Here is a 24,516-nt window from a genome sequence, read left to right on the forward strand (position 1 = left end):
ATTTCACAGTGTTAGTAAACCAAATTCCCTTCACTGTCTCTCAGGCAAAAGCATCACATAAGACTCTTGCTAAAAGTCAGGAATGATTGGAAATCTGCAATTCTCAGTTTCATGCATTTCCTGATAGATTTTTTTTTCTTAATTGATGTTAAGCACATAGTAGATTGTATCTTAGTATGTTGCAGTATGGTCTTGTCCTTAGGCAAGCCATTTATTAAATGCAAGAGCATATAACAAATCTGGTGTCCAAACCCCAGTTGTGGTTTACCACATTACGTAACCTCCTTGTGCTACAAATTGAACTAACTTCAAACCTTATGTGTGATTAGCATTGCTCAGTTCACACCTTGATTATGTCTGCTACCATCATTAGGACTGCATTTCTGTCTGTGAATCAGGCATGTTTCTGCTGAAATCTGTCACAAAGGACTGTATTTGTTGCAAAGATAAAAGGGCAAAGAAGTTCAGGAGAGAATAATTCCTTTTGTGTTCCAGCTCATCCTCGGATATCAGAGGAGCTGGAAACAGGTGAGCTTAGATTCTGAGCACTGCCCAGTACATCACTGTAAGTCCTGCTGCAATCTGTATATGAACTACTGTGATTACAGATTCACAGATAGCATGCTGCCAAGCTCCTCTAGAGGAGTCACTTTCAAATGGATTCTCATAACCCCTCTTAAGGAGTTTGCCCACAGCCAAAGAGAACTCTCATGGCTAGGTTTGTGAATAGTGGCATTTATTAAAACAACAGATTGCAGATTCTTTTGTTTTGTCAGTGATAAATGCACTGTCTACAAAATGTGCAAAGTTGACCAAGAACATGAAAAAGATCTGTAGACGTTATCTACCTTCACTTGTTAACTATAAACCACTACATCAGCCTGGGCAGCCCAGTTAACCCAAATGCTCTTCAAATATTTTCTAGTTTTGATTTAATTAAGCTGTAAAATTCAGTGGCAATGAGTGAAATCTTAGTAGCTAGCTCAAGGTTTAACATGTTCAGCGTATTCTATCTTCTTTGTACTTAAATATTGCCTTTAAAAACTTAGTTAAAATGTACCAAATTTACATGGTACAAACTTACATGGCTACAGTGCTGGTCCTCAATCTAGTTCCAGCAGATAGACGTGCAATTAATCCAATCACAAAAACATCCAGACCTGCCTAGCCATAGATGAATTTCATGTATCCATGTGCATATCTGCCTGAATCGTAAGTGGAACTTGTGTCCTCATTTATCCCTATTAAACTTCTTCTCTAATTAGGTCTGCATTCTAGGTAACTCAGAAGTCTTTCTATGTATCCGATCCAGTTTAATTTTTGGTCAGTTTCATTTGAGATTTGGAGCTTTCACAGCCTGTGCTAAAACATCTGGTTCTGCCATGATCTTTCTGCATGTTCTAGGATGTCAGGTTCTGTGGCTCTGTGAAATGGACAAATGTAATATGCCACATCAGAGCACCATTGGAAAGGTATATATATTTTTTCTTAGCATTACTCGGACTGAGGAATGATTGAAACCACAGAGTTAACATTAACTGTAGTGTTTTTCACAATGTAATTTCCTTTAGCTCTAAGTTCCAGTTATTACCATGAGCTTAAATTATTACATAACTCACCAAGCAAATCATCAATGACATAAGTATAATCATTTGAGCCATTCAAAACAGTATTTGTTCTCTGTTCTTGATTTACTGTTTCTTGCTGATCTCCATGCTGAAAGGAGTTTCTTGAACTAAGATTATGTTTGTAGCTTACAATCGTGGATGTATGGAGATAAGTGCATGCCAGGAAGAGTGAATGATGTGAATCATGATATGGAAATGGAAATCACCCCCGTAAGTTGGAAGCAGAATTCAAAACTTGATGCAGCCAAGCTGGAAGAATATCTACCTTCTCAAATTCTGAAAGAACTGTCACATGAAATGACAGACCCACTAGCAAAAGTCTTTAAGAGAGCTATTGAGTGAGAGTGGTTCTGTATGACTGGACAATATTGAATGTTGTATGCATTTTCAGGAAAAAAAAATACACAAGCAACTACTGACTCAGAGAATCTTACTACTGTTCAAGGTCTTGTTGCAGATTTGATGAAAATAATTTTGACCTGGGGATTAAATAAGTTGTAAATGGGATAATACCAGAAATAATAATAATAATTACTTAATAAATAAATAAATAAATAAAATAAAAAAGGTAGGTCATGCCACATTACAGCCAGAACCCAGTTGGTCAGTCTCTCTGGAATTCAAAGACAACAGGTGCAGTGCCATTTGGAAGTGTATTTGTTAAACTAGGCAAGGTGGAAATGATTACAGGAATTGTAAAACACAAGAAAGTGATCAAAAGAGGGATGGCAATGATTGTTTTGGCCAGTGGCAAAAACTTATTTTTGATACTTTGCAAGGAGCTTTTCAAGTGCCAATCTAAAGACTTATCATTCCTGATTTGCTAGTACTGATCAGATCACAAAAAAAAATAGATGTCTACTGATGAGTTATCAAGCATTATGCATATATTGAAGGACTGGGACTTTGTTGGACAAAATCTTATAATTTCAGCATATTATTTGCTAGCCAGGAGTCCAAGAGGTGACATAATATACTGGATGGCAGCATTGTCCAAGCATTTCTGGGTCCTCATGGACTACAGTCAATGTTCATGCAGTTCTTACTTGGACAGCAAGCTATAACAGTGAAGAGGAGAGTAAAACGTAACTGATTCATTGTTAATTCAGCTGACAAGCAGTCTTCTTCCAGGTAGTCTCTATTCTCCTGGCTGTACATACAATCTTGTGTTAATAAAAAGCTAAGTAAGAGGTAGCTATTTTGACAGCAGAAAATAATCGTGCGTTTCTGTGTGTGCTTTGCAGTATTTAGATTACTCCTTTGAACTGCCTGAAGTCATTACAACACAATGCAAGCAAGAACAGAATAGATCCCTGAATAGTAGTCTACATGTACTGAAGACACCTTGTGATCAAAATAGCTGTGCAACAGAGGTTGATGTGATAAATGGGCAACTAATTAAATGTTCTGAATTACCTGGAACATACCCCTAATGACTGAAATACGGTCTTACCATATTTAGTTCCTTGCAGGTTGTTAAAATTGTTTTCGAACCCAACCTTAATTATACATGTAGGAATGTTGTGGGTTGTTTTTTTTTTCTTTTGTAGCTCAACTGACAATGAATTTGTTCTTAGTAAACATACTGTCATGAGAATAGGAGAAAAAAGGCACACAGGAAATCTGGTGGCTGGTATTGAAGTTGAAAGTATCCTTCTCAGACTATTCTGCAATCGTCGCTTTAGAATAGAGACAGTCTTCCAAGATTTAAGAAAAAGAGGGTGATTAAAACCTTCAAAATCTTCAAAATGTCTATCTACTTTATTTAAACTGTCATTACTGTTTTTGAAGGAACAGTCAAATGCTGTCACTGTGTTGTGGATGCCTAACAGAGACAATAGTGAACTCATTTCTGTTGTGTTAGTTACTATTTACCCCACTTTGCAGTCTTAATTGTCACATTTTTTCTTCCTCAGGGGATGTGTGTGTGTGCAATTTTTGCCGATATTGCCCACTTCTTCCTGTCCTTCCCAGAAATTTTTCAATAGCTGTCTACCTAGATGTGACATTTTTTGATTGGTAGTCACTCACTACACTTTGAGATATATTATATCCCTTCTTTGTGTGTGCTGAATAGCATGGTAGGGTAAATTGAATCTTGACATTTTGAAGTGAAATAGGCTTGTTTTCTTTTTCAAATCCCTGAAGTTGTTTAGTGAAATGCTGCAGTCTAGGCTTTTTCTATTGATATATAAATAGAAAGAAGATTAGTTTTGAAAGCACAATGGCTGCTTACAGACAGTGGAAAAAAGGGAAGAGCATACCTTGATGTCAGTAACAGCTTTCTGGGGGCGGGGGCTGGAGAGGAGGAAGGAGGGAGAGGAAGACTTGGAGATGAAAGGAGATGGCTCTCAGCTCAGTGTCTGCATCAGTGAATTGCACTGAATGGAAGATATTGTGGAAAGAAAGGTCATTCTGTAGTTCACTTAAAATTTGTCTAAAGCTGTATTTGCACTCAATCCAGAGCAGTGATTGGACTGGAGTTCCCTATCTATACATTATCTTCAAGCTATTATTCTGTGTCTGCTCATTTATTCTTTTCAACATTGTTTCATCCTAAGTTACTTTTATTCCTTTGAATTCCCTCGCTTCTGCATGATCAGTAGCGCACTGGTCTAGGAATGGAGATAGCCATGGTATTGAAAAAGATTATATGAAAACATGAAAAAGATTCCTAATTTCTGAGGTTGCAGTCTTGCGAAGGCCTCCCTTGCATGCTTCCAGTCCGATAAGCACAGCTTCAGTCCACTCTCTTTTTAGGGAAAAGCAGGAATGGTTGTACAAGTGCCCATTCACAGCAAAACAAGAGGAATGTTTTTTTAGAACCATGCTTATGCTAATCTGCTTTGAAATGGTTAAAATAATACTGTGGTTCTAATTCTGCCATTCTTTTGAAACACAACCAACTAAAATCATACAGCTTCCATGATTTTTGAATCTTGAAGACATACTTATGACTTATCTATACCAATTATAAGTGCCCAAGCTAACGTTACTGCTTCTTCAGAGCTTTCTGCATGTTTCATGCTATGACTGTAGATTTGTAAATCACTTTTCTGAAAGGAATATGAGAGAATGTCTGGAGAGTTTTGTTCAGTTCCTAAAAACTCTAAATGAATTGGTAAGTAGGCTGAATGAATAATGCAGTGTGGTAAGGAAACTTCAGTAAAATATAGCTATTATAAAAGCAATTTTTCTCATGAGGGATTTGAGGTACACACTCCCACGATGTTTTGAGCATTTGCACACATAGCTCTGCACTCAGATAGTTAGTAACCAAGGTGAGATTTTCACTCATTCTCTCCAAATGTCAGTGGCTGAGCAGATTCACAAGTTTTCTTTTATTAGACTTTTGGGAGACGAATAAACAATTTCCAGTGCATTGTTGTCCTGGAGCCCATGAATTAGTTCACATGGAAAGATTTTAAAAAGAAGTTCTGAGCGTCATCAAATTAAATATGTGATGGTAAAGTTGGTTAACTGTGGCATAGCCAAAATGTATATAATGTGAGTTTATAAGTGGGAATGATTGGTTAAGATAATATAGAACAGGAATATGGAAAGTCGTATTATGTTATGTTCCCTTCTACCATTAGCATGGCAATGAAGAGAGAACATCACAAACTGACATGCAGATATAATACATACATAGAAAAATAATTTGACACATCTGAAAAAAGACGGGTTTAGTTGTGATCTAGACTGCCAAAAACAAGTTTTTCTGTTTGTTCAGTTACCTTTCATATTTAATTGCCTACCTAGTCATCTGTGGTCTCAGTGTTGAAATACTCTGTATAATATGATTCAGCCTCATTTTAGGTGTATAATGAACATCAGTTTCCTAAGTGAAGTTTATATTATGTGACATTTTCCTTGTTGAGAAAATTGCATTTCTTTCAGAAGAAGCTTTATAGAAGAAGATTAGAAATCCAAGTTAGTTTAGTCAGTGGTAGCAAAACATTTGCAATGGCTCATAGAAAGCATGCTAAATGTTTTGATGGTGGATTCCCACAGACAAGGCTAAAAAGGTAATAGCATTAAGAATTTTAAAACTTCTGGAACTCAGGATTTCTGCTGATTGTGCCTCAAAAGAATGGCACACAGACGAACTTTTTGAATAGCCCAGGAAATGAGAATTTGTTTGTTTGGGGTTATTTTGCCTAATTTAAACAACTTTGTTTTATGTAGAATTCACCAGGCTCTTCTTCATAAATTTCATCTTAATATTTAGAGTCCAAATGTAGAAACATTAGGCAAAGATAAGAGCATTTTAAGTGGAACCTTGAAGTTGGATGTTTTATTTCACAGTTGCTTTTGTCTTTTCTGAAGATAATTCTCAAAGAAGTAAAAGGACTCTTGATTAGAGCATGTCACTTAGAAGACTGTGAAAATGCCAAGAATTTAATTATTGCTTTTCTGTTGCCACAGCAATTGTGTATCAATTTCTTCCTTAAAAATAGGGCAGGGTTTGGAAAAGCAACTGGTAAGTGCATCCATGCTCTTTTTCTGGGAAGATATGTGAAACTCGCAATTGAGTGAAGCAACTTGTGTTGGTTTCTCCAGCTTGTGGCATAATCAGGAGGAAGTTTATGGGGAGGGAGGGCAATCCAAAGCTCAGACAAAATAATTGCAAGTGATTTTTGTGATACATAGAGCAACTCTTAAAATAGCATCCCAAAGAGCCTAATGGAAACTTTTCTAGTCTTCATATTTAAAGTCTGCCAAACTGACCCTTGGGGCAGATTTCAAGTGGCAAACAGATGAAAGCAGCTCTGACTAGTTAACAGAAACTTTTGATCTCCATGCTCACTATGCTCATCACAGATATAAGACAGGTTTTTACAAGGCACTTAGAGAAAGCAAATACTGGCTTGTAAGAAAACTATGAGCATTTCCTGGCTTTGTAGGAGCTTTTCACATGAGGGTCTTGCTTTCCCTCTTTTTGCCGTCTGGGGAAAATTTGATGCCCCAAGAATGGGGAATGGATTTTATGTCTTTCTAGAGCACCCAAGCAAATAAGTCCTTCTTGCTATTGAAATGCTGAGCCAATTACATTTGAGGTCCACCAATGTGTGCTTGTGCCCCTTCAATTTTACTTGAAGTCCGTCTTGGCTTTCCATTTACCTGTAAAAGTTAAGAGTCAAGTCAAACATTGCTGCTTAGAATTTGTAAATAAATATGTTCTCCTGCTGCAAGTTTCACTCTTAATTTGCCCTTACAAATTCCAGCTGTTGTTCTTGATCCAATTCAGAAACACACAGTACTTTCAGACATCTTCTGAAGGGTCTGTACTGCAATCAATCTCTTCACAAAGTCAAAGAATTCAAGCTAGAATAAACTAGTGAAAGAATTTGAGCTAGCAGTTATACAACTCTAAAACTGTTCTTAATTTGGTTAGTCTTCATCTGAAAAGAAGTGTTGAAGAAGAAGAGAAGTTTCAGAGTCAGGCACTGAAAGGAAGTACCGACAGAGTAAGTAAATAAGCAAAGGCGGAGATTGAGTATTGTCACTTAAGGAAGAAAATAAATTTAGGCCCAGTAAAAATGAATTTATTAATGAGTTGTAGATCTACCAGGATTTTTTCTTTTCCGTTAGTCATTTAATAGAATTGGGAATGCTACAGGTTTTCAAATTATATTTTATTTAAAATAGGAGGGAATCCCTTAACATAATGCATAAGATGATAAAACTCATTGTCAGAGGCTGCTTGGACTAGAATTATATTGCTACAATTCAGAGGTTAACTGATAATCTCTGTGGATTTAAAGAATGTAAAGAGTTCAAATTGTTAAAATTTGGATATAAATCTAAAAAGTATTTTAGAAGGTGTGTGTAATTTTGCAGTTCAGAATTTTAGTCAATCTCTTGCCATGAGGTAATCAGAAATAGTGTTGGTTGTTTTTTTTTGTTGTTTGTTTGTTTGTTTTTTCACAGCTGCATTTTATGATAGCTCTTTTTCCATAAAACACTCATTTCCATAGAACATCTATAAAACATAAAAGTTCAGTCAACTTCGCAGAAACAGGATATTATACCAGTTGGACTCAGGTCTAATCTGATATGGCAATTTGTACATTATGATTAATGACATTCTGTTTATCAACAGCTGTGATTCTGACCTTTGTGGCTCTGCTGGTTATCTTGTGATTTATACATTTTCATAATCTGGTTCTTGTTTTATAAAAAATAAAAATCTAGAAAACTTTCATTCAACTGCTATAACCTTTTTAAGTGTTTGCTCTTAACAGTCACATTCAAATAATTTGTTCCCAGAAGTTCTGATTGTGTATCAGTAGCTCTCTTTTAAAGTGTAATACTCCGTTAAGCCATTTTTTGTATTCATTCAGTATGAAAGAGAAGATATGCTATGACATTTAAGAGAGGAATTAATGTAATTTTACTAACGTCCTTGCATCTAAAATTTGAAACCGTTTTGGACACCCCATTTTATAAATGTGCCTCTCTTTTATTTGGGATTGTGGCAGAGGTAGTAGTATTTGGACATCCTTATACCATTTTGTGATGGTAGTGTGGCTCAGTTAGTGTGATGTGTTATAAAATGAGGCAGTTTATCTTTCGTTTAGCTTACGTTCACTGGGGAGAGCACTTTTCCTTTGGGAACCGAATGTAAAATAACTGAAGCAGATTGAAGTTGGCAGTGACTAATGAAGTCTTGTGAAGAAGTCAGGAGTCAGTGGGTTACTGCATAGATTGAGAAGTGAGTAACAGCAGCCTCTTTGTTGAGTCTGTGCTCTCTGGTTTTGGCAGTCTGAGTGCTTCTGTGAAGAAAATCTCTTCCCCTAAGTAAATGTCCTGATGTATGTCCCTGAAGAACACACATTTGTACACACATTTGTCACAGTGGAGATAATTCTAGACTTCCCATGTTTAATGAGCCAGCATGGTTGCCTAAAGGTCCTCTACATGTTAATAATTTTAATCAGTCACACAGAATTTATGGAGCTGGGATTCCAGTTGAAATGAGCAGGAGCTCCAACTGCAGCGCTCCCCCTGCTCTGCCCATTTGTTAACGTGTCCTATTGTCACTGAGTCTGGCATGGTACTGCAGCTGAAGTGCAAACGCCACCAAGCAACCTGCTGTGGGACTTCTGCACAGGGCATCACTGCTGTTCTGTTTGAATTTGCTGTACCTGCAAATTATGTGGGCATGGAGTGAAGGCTTGGAGGAGGAGGAGACCAGCCTGGCCTTGAAAGAAGCAGAAAAGGAGCAGAGGTGGCCAGCCAAGCTCCTGCCCCCAGCCTGATAGATGACCCAAGTCAGGAATCAGTCCAAAAATGTTTCTGCTTGTAGCCCAGAATTAACTGATTTGAATGACTGCTATAACTTGACTCAGTGTAAAGCCGAATGGAGGAGGCCAAATGCTGAAAGGTGGAACTTGTCCTCTGTACATAACCTGGAGCACTGAGCTGAGCTTTCTTCCGTGTGCAGCATTGTGGCACAAGGACACTCAGCCCACAGTTATTTGAGTTTTTCTGCAGGTCTGCAGCAGTTCAGAAAACTGCTGTAGTTCTGTCCTTTTGTTCCAGAAGTGTTTGGTTTGTGGTGCCTTTTGTTAAACAGTATCTTTCAGACTTTTTTATTTTTAGACACCAGTATCTCACAATAACCTGGGGATTTGGCCTGAAGCATTGATTCGGGCTCTCTACATTCTAACTGTCCCAGCCTGTGCACACAGAGAGCAACAAGATTTGTGTTTTCCACCTCATTAAACTGACAGCAGAAATTAGTTTGTGGTATTAAAAACTAAAAAGTTAAATTACAGCTACACATGTCCTCTTATGCAATGGGGCGTATGAAAGATGTTTGATTTTAATGTTTGCTATAATGGAGAATTTAAATTGCAGTGTTTGTCAAATCTCTAATCTTTGTTTCAGATTGGAATATTAATTACGCTTTTAACTATGAGAGGTAAATAAAATGAGCATCCGCTGCCTGCCTAAGGGTAAATTGCAGATTACTGACAACGTGACATGGCGTACTAAATGTCAGTTTTGTCAAACAAATTTAGAGGAACAGTTAAACTATTAGCTTCCTGTTGTTAGAGGGTTTTTTTTTGCAATGAATGACTGTTTCTAGCAGCAGGGGCACTGTACCATATGGAACACTAACAGAGCTAAATTGAATAAGCGAGATGAATGAGAAGATAGCACTACAGACGCACTCAATTAGTTTATAACTGTCTATTAACTTCTGTTGGTGGTTTTGAATAAACAATAGATTAATTATTTTACCCTTTTTTTTTCTTTCCCAAACCAGTAGAAAAACAGTGTGACGATGATACACGGTGAAGAAGAAGCTAGACACTTTTTTTTTTTTTTATTTTTACCTTCTTGATGACTCAACCTGTATTGCTGGCAGTGCCAGCAAGTAATAAAGTGCAGTATTTCCAAGATGCAGACCCAAAATAATTCAGATGTGGTTATGCATGCAAAGTATTTCTTTGAATACAACTACCAGGAGTTGCTCTGCCTATTTCTCAGGACCTAGTTTAGTAGCAGGAAAGCACTAGTACAGCATGCACTCCTGAAACTGTCATGGCGATTTATTTGGCTGTTAAAATGGAAAGTGCTGAAATAAAATTATAATTAATATCTGCCCAACTCTCTGTGCATAAACAGGCATAAAAAGCCCAAAACCACCTTTAGCCCTTAACCACATTTAGCAAGTCAGTGCTGATGCATTAGTGTGCCCCTGACAAGGCAGACTTAAAACATGTTTCATTTTGTGTACAGGATTATGTCCCGCTGAAGTCATTAGTGTCAAACTATTTCCATCTAATTTAAATCTTAAGAAAATACATGCATTGCAAGATAAGGGATAGTAATCTGTCCCTTTCTTACAGTCTGATTTTTGGGTGATCTTGTGTAGAGCCAGGATTTGGACTTGAGGGTCCTTAGGGGGTTCCTTTCCATCTCTGGACATTCTGTGGTTATGATTCTTCCATTTCAAGTCACTGGAGAGATATGCAGACCTCCAGAAGGCAGTGAGCGTACTTTATATTTTTGCCTGTTACTGTTTAATGTAAAATTTCTAGTAAGTAGATACTGAAGAACCTCAATCAAGCTATTGTGTGGATGTTTCAGAAAACTTATGCTTATGGGACTTTTTGTTACTGTAACTTCTCATCTGGGGAAAACTAGAGCCTCTTCACCTGTAGTTCACCTCAAAATTAATCACTGACGATTTTGGTGTTAAGGTATCTCGAATGAAAACACTAAATAGTGAACATACCCCTCATGAATCGCACAGATTTCCTTTTCTGTGTTTGCAAATTATTTGTTTTCTTTCTATTGTGGAAACCAGTTTTGTGCTATTTTTATCTAGTGCTTGTAAGCTTCATTGTTACTGTGTGACTGTTAGGAAGCAACTGTTAAAAATTCCCACCCAGTCAGGCCTAGTGTCATTACATGCAGCGATTTGAGGTCTGATGAAAAACTCTTGTAAAAACTTATTGTTCAGTACTTAGATGAATAACTGAATTTACTAACTTATCAAGTTTAACATACACAGTAAAATCCTGTTTTCTCAACTTGTTTTACGTAAGTAAAAGTTAGCAGAGGGGGAAGCCTGTCAGCTTCTTAGAAGAGGCGAAATGGAAATTACCATTCCCAAGCCCTCTTTCTCTTAACTCACCAATGAAATAAACTATAAGGAGCCTTTCTTTTGTAATTTCCTTTGAAAGATACAGCTTTTTAACAAGTTACCTAGATAGGGTAGGAAATGTCAATCTAGTCAAAACATTTGCTTGGCGTCTGATCTTCAAATTGCTATCCTTGAATCAAGCAGTACATTAAAGAGAAATTGTCATGTTCTAGTTTATGAAAGAGAAAGATTTGAAGCTGAGCAATCATATTTCTTTAGCTCTGGAAAACAATCACAATGCTGTAGACATTTTCAGGTGCTTTTGTGTAATTAAGTACCCACAATTAATATTTAATAAATTATTCATCCTAATTCAGTAGAACTGTACCAACACTTTTGCCAAAGTACTAAAAAATATGTAGTAGCTGATTCATAGCAAATGCTCTACTATTTTAGAAACATTCCTACTCAATGCATTTTTTTAGTGCAAAAAAACAAACAAAAAAAAAAAAAGAGAAAACAGGATCTAAGATGAGTAAAAAAAAGGATGAGATATTCACTTATTCCTATATGTTAATCAGCAGTAACAATGTCTTTCAAGTTATTGTCTTGGTAACCTCTCCTTCTGATTTCTGGTACTGGGACTCCTACTCAAACCCATCCCAACTTAGACTGCAGTATGTTAAGTGCAGAAAGATCCTTCCTCTCAAGTGCAACCTCTCAAATCTTGTAGAGCTTTCATAGAGAGCTCTGTGCCAGCTGTATTGTTTAATAAATTAATGAAAAATATATAATTAACCATTAGATTCTTCAGAGGTGTAGAATCATTCTTATGGAACACTGTTGTGTTTCCCAGTAGAGGTATTGCTTTCTTCATTATCAAGTTCTGTTGTTATTTTCTTTCTAATAAAGGAAGAAAAATTTTCCTGTCACAGTATACATCCTATCTCTGTTAATGTCAGTACTGTCATATTTATTCTTAAAAGCATCACCCTTGTTTGTTATTAGAGGAGTATGGGAGAGTACACTGTGATGTTTTCACTGAGGAAACACCATACCAGAAAACCTGTTAGCTCCATTTCTAGGTTCATTGCTGCCTCTATGCGGCACTTAAGACTGATCTGTGTATCTCTATAAAACTCAGTCTGACAACTGCATTACATCACTACAGTAAAATGTAATATCTCAATATATTTGAAGTACTTGGCTGTGTATTATGAGAGCAGCAGTTATCATTGCTTTTGTAATTGCAAATTCCAACTGACTGATATTTCTAATGTTATAGTATTTTAGTTGTTCACGGTTGTTACTTTCAGAAGAACATTACAGTGCCTAGCAACTCCTGTTAATGCAGTTAGTGCTCTTGGATAACTTCAGCAGAGGAAGGATCATGGCATTATTTATAGTTTTTACTCTGCTCAAAAGGAACTCTGCCACGTAAGCTTTATGGAAAAGCTTCAGGTTTTTTTTGTTGTTTTGTTTTTCTATGATCATAATGAAGATTCTAGAATGTCTTTTAAAGAAGTATTTTTACAAAATTCATGATTTGATTTGGGAAAAAGTGCAAGGTATTCATTCCCTTTTAATTGAGTTCGGTGTAGTTTCAGGCAGCTTGGTTGCATGTAAAAAAATTGATTGTTTAATCTTATGATTATCATGCTGCTTGTGAGAGGGAAAAATCCCATATTATGTCTAATTATTAGCTAAAATTCTTTTGAACTACTGAATATATGACATACAGTCTAAACATAAGTACCTGCGAAGGGAGAAGCAGGATTGCACAACACCATTATCTGTCCATAAAGAGGGAAGACAATACCTTCTCCCAGAAGGCCCATTACTGTGCATAGGGCAGGGTTGGATTGAAGGTGCAATTGCATCTTAGAAGGACCAAATAGAACCAGTTTCATAACGGTTTAGCTGTACTGTTTACTCCTATAGACACAGCTTTGAATTACCAAGCTGTCCATCTGGCACTGACAATTAGATAAAATAACCAAGGCTTGGGAGAGTACTTGAATTGTGTAGATGCCACATTCTGCTCAGGAACCACTGCTTAGTGCCTTTCTTTCCCTTAGTCGAGCACAAAATGCTTTTAAATTAGTGCACTGCTAAGAACATGATGCTCAGGGTGTATCTTTGTAGAACCCACCACTTGTACCCAGCTTAAGGGCATGTTTAACATGGCCCCATAGGAAAAAAAAAAGAGCATTTCTTTCTTATATGACTGAACATTGTTCATTCCATGTTCTCAGTCAGTGACTTTTGGTGAGACAGATTTCTTTCTGTGGAAGAGAAAGGAAATACAGTCCTGTATAAGGGTGTTTAAAAACATATGCAGTTGGATATTTTGAGTTGCTGAGGTGTGTTGAATGTTACAAAACCCCTGAAGGAGGGAAAATGGATTTGGGGAAATCATTGCTTGGAAATGTGAAAGGCATGTGATGAAGATTAAGTGTTGAAGCATGGGACTCTAGTTCAAAAGTCAGCATGAGGAAGGAGCACTGTTTTGCTCAGAAGACAGTATGCACAGGAACTTCAGAAGTACTCCTGCAACAGGTTTACTTTAGAGCTAGGACAGGATGCTTATCTGTTTGGCAGAATAGCTGTAATAATGCAATAAAATTTTGCATCAGCAGAATGCCTTTGACCATTTTGTGTTCTGTTATTGTAAAGTAGAAGCAGTGAATGGGCAAGATTAGGTTAAGCCTATCAAATCTTTTGCTTTTGGCTTTGCACTACATCACTGTATGTATTTATATATTTACTTGCATACATACATGTATGTATATAATACATACCGTATATTTACGTATATTTAAATACCAAAAATGACAAAATAAATTCCTTTAGAAAATGCTTTGGAGAACTTTAAACAATATTTTTATTGTATTTTCTGTCCTTACACCAATTAAGGGAAATGCTTAAATTCTGACCAGTGGGAGAAACAATGCAAAAAAGGTCTGAGCACCTTGGGGGAAAAACTGTTTTCTGTATTTAAAACTGTCTCAGTTACTATTGTTTTTTATTAACTTGAGCCCATGCAGTCCTAGAAGCATCTAGTTAGATGCCATAAAAATCCTGGTATCTATTTCATCCACTGGGACTTGGGAGACAGTCTAACCCTGTAGTGAAGGTGCCAAGTTATTTCATGTATAACATACTTGTCCTACACACAAGTCAGCCGCAGGAACGTGCCATGGGTTAGGGGCTTTCTGTTTGTGGAAGGAGCTGCTTATGTGGCACATTGACATTTAAAGATGAGCACTTTTCTGTGGAGCTTAGAATAGCATAGCAAATCTCAAAGAAAGAGTATAGTGTGTGGAGAGGATGATGAAACTGCCCCATAACAGATACATCAATCATACAGCTCTGTAATTCTCCTTGCTGAAAAAAAAAATCTGGTGAAAATTGGACGTGGAGAAAGTTATCCTAGAAAAAATTTGCTTCAGTTCAACACCATCTCTTCTTCAGTTTGTGAAAGCAAATGATGTGGGGACACCTCCAGTGCACACCACTCCGGGAGTCTGAGGCTTTGCTTAAAAGCGACAGCTAAGGGATAAGAAGGTGTTTCCTTTCATCATTAGCCAGGCTTTTATAAATGGTAATTAGTTTCATGAAGAGAATTTCAAAATCTGTCATGGATGTATTTCTGTGAAAAGCTTTCATGTTTACGTTGTCTGACACTAAACATCACACAACTACCTCCTCCTGAGTAGGCCTCAGCATTGTCTGTTTATTTCTTTATTCAGATCGTATGATAATACTGTGGGGAAAGAAGAAAGACTGTGTTGAGACAAAAGGGAAAATACTTGCAGCTTTAAATGAAAAATATATTTTTAAACATATGTCATAAATATTGTATTCCTGTAGCACGTGCAGTCTTTAATACCTCTATCTATACAATATGATGAAGGAAGCTTGTCTGTCTGATGGCCTGATATGACATGCACATCTTTCATTCATCTGAGTTGTTTACGTGTTCTCTCTTAAAAAGAGATCATGTATGTAAATAATTATTTGCATACAAAGGAATCCAGGTATTCTAACTGCAGATTCTTAGGATGGCATATATACTACTGAAAGTCCAGCTTCTGTTTAAATTTTCATTTACTGTTCTTATTAGAGTTAGCTAACAAAATGAAATTTCTTTCTGAGGGGGAGAAAGTATCTTCAGTGAAAAGGAAAGGTCAGGTGTTGAATTTTCCTGTGAACATACCTCTCAGAACAGAACCTCTTCAGAGACTTCAAATACTTCATTTCAGTAAAGTTGAAATAGCATAGTAGAAAGGGGTTAGAATGTCTTTTTACAGTTATGTACAGTTAATATAGCAGAAATTAATACACATTAAACACAATGGAAAATGGAATGCTTCCATCTTCATTAAGATGGGAATATGTGTATGTTTAATACCACATTTGAAAATCAAAATATAGTATACCATTTTGATTAGAAAATGGGTTGCATGCTCAGAATGCAGCTGAATGTAAAAAAAGCTAGTTCTGTACTGCAAAAATTGTTAGTGGTAAAAAACACCTTACCTTGATCCTGAAAAGGTTAGAAAGGTGGTTTAGTACACGTGGCATAAAAATGCTAATGAATAACTATGTGTATATACATATATATAAAAGTAACTAATTAAGAAGCTAAATAACTAAATGAAATCAATAGCTAAAAGGAATCTGTAATAATATGTATATATAATATGTAATTTTGTTAGCATTACTGTATATTTGTTATGACTGTGCACCTCATGTGTGGAAGGAGCACAGTTTAGGACTGTATTCAGATCTGTAATCCTTTAAATCCCTGTGGCTTCCTTTTATGAAAAAAACCCTATTACTATAAAATTTAATGAGAGTAATATGGATTGGAAGGGACCTTTAGAAATCATATTTTCATCCCCCCCTCAAATTTAAACTAAACCAAATTGCTCACAGCATTGTCCGACAGGGTTTTGAGTATGTCCAAAGATGGAGATCCCACAACTACTCTGAGCAACTGCTCCTCTGCTTGGCTGCCTCAATGGTACCAAAATTTACTGTTATCTTGTGGGAATTTCCCAAGCTGCAACTTAATTCTAGTCTGTCTGATCCTTTCATCACACATGTACAGTCTTGCTCTGTCTTCTTCATACTCTCTGATTAAGTAGTTTAAAACAGCAGTAAAATCTCCTGTAAACCTTCTCTTCTCCAGGCTGAAAGAGCATGGGTTCAGTCCTTTGCTCAGCCGGGGTGTATTTAAAAGCCTATCTCCTTTTCTGTCACGGAGTACTGATCCCCTGATTACAGTTCTTAAGAAGAGAGGGAGAGAACTCTCCAACAGCTTTAAAAATATACTGCTTTGGATAGTGTAGTTTGAGATTGACTGGCCTGGGAAGTATAGTTGGTTTAGTGAGCAGGATGGTCAGCTGAAAGAGAAACCTGAGTGTTGCTCTGTTCCTATGACTAAACATGTGGTGATTTTTCTGGTATAATGCACTTGGTTTACTCTTCATCTGTCTACCCTGATTTGGCTGCTCAAGGTCCCTAATTTCCTCACCATGTATTTTTCTTACTCACCTTTACAGTTCAGGAGGGCTTTACAGACAATTAAGATTTGTATTAACGGGTTTATTGATTAATGAGGTGATAGTAAGAATCAAAATACAAATTTAAAATTTATATTACGAAATATTTACATTTTGAAACAAATTCAGAGAATGTGTGACTTTTCACTTCTCTTCTCTTAGTTCAGTTGTTTGGTTTTTGATAAAGTGCATGGATGGATTTCTCTAAAAAACAAGAACAGCAACTACCTTGAACCAGAAACAGAATAAGCAGGAGCTTTGCAAACAGTTCTGCCAAACCTTCTCAAATTCCTTATATAGTTGTAGCCCACAGCCTTTCCTGAATAGTCTGTAAATCATACTAGAATACGATGTCTTCTTAGATGGACAAACAAGAGCTAAGCTGTAACTTCAACATTAATTTTCTCTGTGCCCTAGGACAAGAATCAGCCAATTTCAAATAGATGTTACATCAATCTGGTACATCATATAGCTCCAGGTTTTTTTGCACTGAATATCATCCAGTCACCAGTGTTCCCACTCACCTGCTGCACTGGCAAAGGGAACCTGTCGGTATGATGCTCCTGTGAGCTGGGGTGTTAGTGGGATTCATTCTGTGACATTCACCTGCAGAAATCAGATACAGGAGTTCATAAAAAGCAGAAATTAAGAATCAAATAAGTACAGATTTTCATGATGTCACTACAAGTGCATCTTCAAGCATGCACTGAATACCAGAACTCAGGAAAGAATAGCTAGTGGAAAGAGTACATGATCTGGTTCTTCATCTAGGACTGCAGCTGCCCCTAATTTTTCCATCAGTTTCTCATTTCTCATTCTCCGTGTATTCTCTTTTCTGATCCACTCTGCCCTTAAGTTATGCCATTATTTACCTGTGAGCTTACACTAAGATTTTGAAAATGGGATGAAACTCAATATTTTTTTCTTTATGCTTTGATGTCACATGATTCTAATGAGCCACTCCACTACTAACAAGAAGCACAGAGATCATTGAAGTTAGGATATGGGATGAGGAAAAACACAGAGAATTAAAGCAGTTCTTGTTTGTGTTGATGTAAATCAAAACCACTTTCTTTAAGTTCACTAAAAAAAAATGAACTCATTTTGCTCATAATTATTGTATGCAGTAAGGTAAATGACTCTCCCACTTTCTCAGTCCTGCCAGTACTAGCAGGCCTTCTTGACTCCCAATACTGGTGGAAGTTGGTGTTAATAAATGCACCTCTATGTCATTGTGACAAAAATGAAAGCCACACTGAATGAAAGGGGAAAAAATGAAACAGTATCAGGAACACTGATTACCAAATTCTGTCAATATCACAGCATTTTATTTCAAGTTCTTTATCAGAGAGGGCAAGAGCATGATAAAAGGGAAATGAATAATGTTAGCTCTTGCTCTTACACAGGAAATTGATAACACCAACAAAGAAGAAGCACCTAAAAGACACTGTAATAAGCCACCCATTTTTGGGGTAAAACAACAAATGCATCCTTGACTGTAGTCAAATATTCACAATCACTGTAGCAAAATATAGGTTGCAAAATATAGGTTGGATTTCCTAAGGCAAAGAATAATTTTATAATTTAATATAGGCTTACATACTAAGAGAACCTAAGCAAGGAACACTTCAGCAGCATCCTGCCTATCTTTTCTTGGTCAAATTATATTGAGAAATACTGTCTCTATGATTGTCCAATAGAAATGCTAGTTCCCTGAAGTGGAGACAACTTGTAAAGCATTTTATTAACTGTTTTCTTGTTTTTGCTGCAAAATTTAGTGCCTTTATAAATACTTCCCCTAACTTTATTTCCTGTCTGATAGAGTGTACACAGTTTAATGTCACTGTGAAATTGCATTCTTGAGCATACTACATTTCAGTATAAAGCACGTAAATCTGAATTTTAACAACAGAAGTTTGCTGTGAGCAAAACTTCACTGTCACTGATACTATGACACTCCTGTTTTGCTTCCTCACTTGATTTCAGTTGCTTGATGTTTGTCTCTTCACCCAAAAGGAGTCCATTCAGAATACTGGTATTTTGATAAGAAATGTAGAGGAGCTACAAAACACTGTTTTTCAACACTGACATGACCATTAACTATGCATTTTCACCAGCAGTGAACAAGAGCCTGCATACCCCACTTGTAAGAGTCTGTACCAGCAGAGATGATTTACTGTTGCTGTCACCACTGCTGAAATGCACCATCCACTTCCTCGCTGTGCTCACATCCACTGCTTGGTCTCCATAAATGCTCAGCAAGCATTGATGATGTCAGCAGGAGCCTTTTTTTTTCTACGTAGAGGAATTATATTTAATCCCTTTGCTTCATTGCTCTTTCATGTCAGACATCATTCTATCAGACTGTCCCTCTGCTACTGTCTGTTACACAGAAACAGAACGTAACAGAATATTGGTGGGAAGGTTCAACCTCTACTTCCATACCACCAACATCTACCTCTGATATTGTGGGACAACATCATGAAATAGGAGGCATTACTTTCAGAGCAGCCCTTGTTCTTCTCTAACTTTTCCTAACCTAAGATGAAAGGCACATTTCTTTCAGAGCATGAGCTGGTTGGTTCTGGTTATTAGTCTCAGTCACCTTCTTTTGTTTACTGTTTTTTTTTCCTTCTTTTTACTATTTTTATGTTTATATAACTGTAGCAGTTGATGGTTGCACCTCGTGCTTTCTGACAAATACATGCAGAGATAAGACAGTCCTGGTTCCAAAGAGCTTTTTATTTACACTGTCAGGAGAGAGAAGGGAGGAAGATAAATAGGTGGAAAGTGAACCAACCAGAGGCTGATAATGTGGCAGCATCGTATCAGTTATTGGATTGGTAGTGGAATGGTTTGGGGAAGTCATCACAGAAGAGCATTTTGAGAAAAGTGTATTTAGGCATGTAGAAGGAGACTCTTTCAATTGGAAGGAAATGTGCAGGAAAGAAGATGCAGCATTTGTGAATCTTATGGTGGCTGTTAAAATGAGAACCAATTGTGACAGAGCCTTTAGTTTATAATTTTCACAGGGTGACTTTATTAATATTTGTAATAGAACAGAGAAAATGATACCACAGTGTTGTGGGGAGTCTGTATGGTTGTCTGCTCTGCATTTTATCGTATTGTTGCTGTTACATCAACTTACCAGCATTCCTAACTGATATTGGAATTGTTCTGACTATAAGATTCTTCCTTTTTGAGGCTGACATTATATATTCTCATTTCTTGTATAGTGATAGTAACACTGTTTAGGAGAAAAGCTGATCGTTTTTGTTTTCCCTACATTTTGTCTTAGGTAATCATCATGGGAGCTTCCATCTGTTCTGTTTTTTCCTATGGTTGTATCACTTTTCTCCTCTATGCAGAAGAAAACATCAGAGAATAATTATAAAGTACATTTTCCATAAGACTTCCCCCTCCCACTCCCCCCCACAAAAAAAAAAACAAAAAAAAAACCCTAAGAGCATGAGTGGTGATGTTGATATGAAGTTCTGTAGCTTTATGGGTTTCTGAAATCTTGTATAGCTAGAGTCTCCCAGGGATCAAGAGATCCAAGTAAAGAACGAATTGCAGAGGCTGTAGCACTAAGCAGTATCAGAAAACTGCAGATGTAAAAAATGTTATTTTCAGCTAAAGTTTACTTGACTAAGTCCAGTGGGTGTTTTTGTTCAAAGTACAAATTCTGGCTGGTATCTCTCTCTTCCTGTAGCAGTTGTTTCAGAATTGAACTTTTCCCACAAGACCTATTTCTAGAATTAGATTCAGATTCAGAAGTACTGTGCAGTTGTTGCTGTCATAAAAACAATCTGCTATTGCTTGATTATGGGACCAAACTGAAAATGAAGGAAATGAGAAGTCATTGTAATTTCTTAACAAAAGTTATCTAACTTGTTATGAAGTCTGGTCTTGATATTGTTGGTGTAGTAAGTGAAAACTGACTTTCGTTGGGAAGGATACAACTTCCACTATAAAATGAAGGGTGTTCCCTGCTACAGCCTGTCCTTGAGTTGTGCACCCTATAGAATGTGTCCTTTTTTAGAGTTGCATTGAATGGCTAGTATAATGTATGTCACTATATTGTGAATTTTCAGCTGTGTATCAGTGTCGCTATAGAGATGCCCAAGGAATTCTCTTAGTAAATTTTAAAAAGACTTAGTGTGTTGCCATCTGAGCTAAGGGATGAAGGAGAAGAAAATTCACTTGTTTCATTTTATCACTTCGATAAACCTGCCATTATTAAGGATTTCATTAAGTTTTTCATGCATTAGGAGATAGGTCTCAAAACAGACACACCTCAGATTCTATTTTAAAAAATATATTGTTATTTATTATGATTAGGTATGAGGGAAGGCTGGAGGACACAAAGTTGCAAGAGTTTCATTTTACTTGCAGCACTTGAGTGAAATTTTTTTGTCAGATAAACTTGACTGTTGGACTAGATGATCTTGGAGGTCTCTTCCAAGACTTTTTAAGTCTTTTGATCAGAAAGGGGACTTTTAAAGTTCTTCCATTTAAACTCCTTATATAATTTAAAATTCAGAAACAAAACCTTTGTTACTATTTATTACCTTGACAGCAACCTTTCACTCTCTAAGTGGAACTTCAGTATTATCATTAGTGAATTTTGAAATCCCTACCATGGAAAAATTGGTGGTAGGTGGATGGTTTTACTGGGTGATCTTGAAGGTCTATTCCAACGTTGGTGATTCTATGATTCTAATGTTGAGCGTGTATGAGTTCTTATTGCACATCTAAATGCTTACTTTAAGAGAGAGTCCTACAATTGGCTGCCATCCAACTGGTCATAGGAGCTCTCCTTCTTGATGTCAGTCACAGTGTAAGTGTATTCATGGTAGCTCCAACTACTGCAAATGCCTTTCAGGATAGTATGAGCAAAGACACTGCTCGTAACTCCAGTTACTGTAGCAGGTTTTTAAGGTAGAGTACTTCAATCTCTTTAGGTCATAGAGGTATGCCCTGATGAATTGAGTTACTATTCATCAGCTTATTGAGAACCAGGCCTTAATATTTTTGTTTGCAGTAACCCAATACTGTACTCTACACTTGTAATTACTACTTTTATTAACCACAAGGCTTTAGATTCAAAGCACTCCAGAGCTTTATTTATGAGCTATGATACCATTGGGCTTGGTACTACATAGCTGCAGAACTCAACTATGGCTCCCACCCAAATAGCTTATTATCTAGGTGTAAGGCAAGAAATAGCAAGTAGGCAAGTGGAGAGCATAGAATGACTGTGAGGCAGTATTGATCAGTACAGTGGGCAGTAGTGTCAGTGCTTTCCCGAGTGTGTCTTTAGGCTATGATTTGAAGCAGAATTGTGAGTTATCTATAGGAACCTTTGCAGAAACCTCTTCCCATACACTGCTACAAACACACGTGCTCTTTTGAAAATCTAGTGGTACTGATATAAAGTTTTTGTCTGTGGTGGGAATCATTTTTTCATAATGAATGTTAACAAAGAAAGGCTTTGAGAGTTAGTACAAGTTGGATATAGTTGATGCAGTAGATTTCAAGAGCTGGAAGGAAATACAGATAAAATGATAAGCTCTTGTAAATTTTGGCTCCAGGTTTCTAAAAGACTTTTCAAGCAGTGTGTTTTGACAGAGGAAAGGTTACTGAACTGAGATATGAGAAGATCAAAGTCTGTAGAGTAGTCATTTCTGTGCAAAACTTGTACTTTGAAAAAAGTGGAAAACTAATCAAGTCTGTAGGCAAGAACTTGGAGAAAAGGTTAGTCTAAAATAGTGACAGGCTAGGGAAACAAGCCAACTGGATGTGGGATCCATCATTAAGCTCACAGGATTATTCCACAGAACCTGATGGAAAAATAAAGAGTGCTGTGCTGGAGATGTTATTTTCTGAAGTATCTAAGCATAATTAAATCTGGAAGAAGCAGTGAGATTTTACTATAACCAGAAAACAGACAGATTCAGAAAAGAGGAGATATGTCCAAAGCAGTCCTGTAGCGTAACAAATCCCTATTATAATATCAACATCTCATCTCTGACAGATTGCTCCTTCCAGGAAGCAACTAACTCTTGTGTCTAATCCCACTGAAATCAAAACAAGAGGGACAAAAGATAGTATTCAGAAATTCAAGTCAGTTTAAAATGTAACTTGTAAGGGATCAAACTAGGAGGATAAAGTATGATGTGCAGCAGTGAGCTGTATTACGTGTTAGTGACACAGCTCCAGGTGGTTCTACACATGTGGAGTAGAAATCTTAACTGATTTGTGAGTTCTGGTGAAGTCTTATCTCCCATCTTTTTTATTTATGCTTTTAAACAGATGTAGACTGATACAGTAGCTCGCACAACCTTCATATTCAGGTAGTCCCTTGTAACTCGTGGCACTCCCCAAGGATAAAGGTGCTGTTCCTTGTAAGTCAGGGCATTGGCAATTCGCTCTTTGTTGTGAGATGACCTTTGAAAATTGAATGTGAAGTCAATTGATGTTTCCAGAAAATCGAGAATAATTGTAAATACACTAACAATGTGGTTGTAAATTGTATACTAATCTAAACAATATGAAGAATGTGTCAGCTCACTGGGTTATGTTGTTTTTTTTCTCTTCTCAACACTCATTTCTTAAGAAAATTGGCTAAAAAGCGAAAAGAGACATTGAGCAATACACGGCAGGAAATGACAGTGATGGTGAATTCAATGGATAAAAGCTACACTGAGCAAGGCACCAACTGTGATGAAGCTTTCTCTTTCATGGACACGCACAATCTAAATGGGAGATGTAAGTTTTTCCTCCTTTTCTTTTCTTTTCTTTTCTTTTCTTTTCTTTTCTTTTCTTTTCTTTTCTTTTCTTTTCTTTTCTTTTCTTTTCTTTGCTTTGCTTTGCTTTGCTTTGCTTTGCTTTGCTTTGCTTTGCTTTGCTTTGCTTTGCTTTGCTTTGCTTTGCTTTTCTTTGCTTTTCTTTGCTTTTCTTTGCTTTTCTTTGCTTTTCTTTTCTTTGCTTTGCTTTTCTTTTCTTTTCTTTTCTTTTCTTTTCTTTTCTTTTCTTTTCTTTTCTTTTCTTTTCTTTTCTTTTCTTTTCTTTTCTTTTCTTTTCTTTTCTTTTCTTTTCTTTTCTTTTCTTTTCTTTTCTTTTCTTTTCTTTTCTTTTCTTTTCTTTTCTTTTCTTTTCTTTTCTTTTCTCTTCTCTTCCCTTCCCTTCCCTTCCCTTCCCTTCCCTTCCCTTCCCTTCCCTTCCCTTCCCTTCCCTTCCCTTCCCTTCCCTTCCCTTCCCTTTTTTTTCCCTTTTCCCTTTTTTCCCTTCCCTTTTTTTTCCTTTTTTTTTGTGTGTAAGGTTGAAGAAAGGTGAAAATTTTTTAAAATATTCCTCATTACTCAGTCATGGAAAATCTATGGAACCCAGAATCTCCCACTGTGTAGCACATTACAGGGTATATTTGAATGAGCCAGACATCAAGAAAAGATTTCTTTAAAAATAATAAGGATAATTGAGCTTCTTTCTGACCACTTTTTTTTCTTCTGCAGAAGAGCAAATGCATTACTGAAACAGCTGTAGTTTTTCTTTTCTTCAATCTCCATTATGTTAAAAATTTTATATCTCTTATCTTGTTCCAAGTCCTTCAAATGCTTCCCCTGCTCACATTTTTTGTAGGCAAAATTTATTTTTAATGTCATAACATAATAATGGTGATCCAATTGTCATATTATTTCCAATTCTTGATTCT

At 36.7% G+C, this 24,516-nt stretch overlaps 1 protein-coding gene across 8 annotated transcripts in view; it reads left to right on the plus strand.

Moving 5' to 3' along the window:
- Window positions 1–24,516, plus strand: part of PTPRM (protein tyrosine phosphatase receptor type M) — a 449,220-nt gene that overhangs the window by 321,728 nt on the left and 102,976 nt on the right. For 7 of the 8 annotated variants that reach the window (XM_065752038.1, XM_065752030.1, XM_065752031.1 and 4 more), the window contains one exon: window positions 23,422–23,573. The exons of the other annotated variant lie outside the window; for it this stretch is intronic. In XM_065752038.1, coding sequence (XP_065608110.1) covers window positions 23,422–23,573 — 152 coding nt within the window. The remainder of the gene's footprint in view (window positions 1–23,421; window positions 23,574–24,516) is intronic. 8 annotated transcript variants of the gene reach the window in all.

Source organism: Cyrtonyx montezumae, unplaced genomic scaffold (genome assembly GCF_038088225.1).
Source record: "Cyrtonyx montezumae isolate F1298 unplaced genomic scaffold, pur_monq_1.0 scaffold_8, whole genome shotgun sequence".
Lineage (NCBI taxonomy): Eukaryota > Metazoa > Chordata > Aves > Galliformes > Odontophoridae > Cyrtonyx > Cyrtonyx montezumae.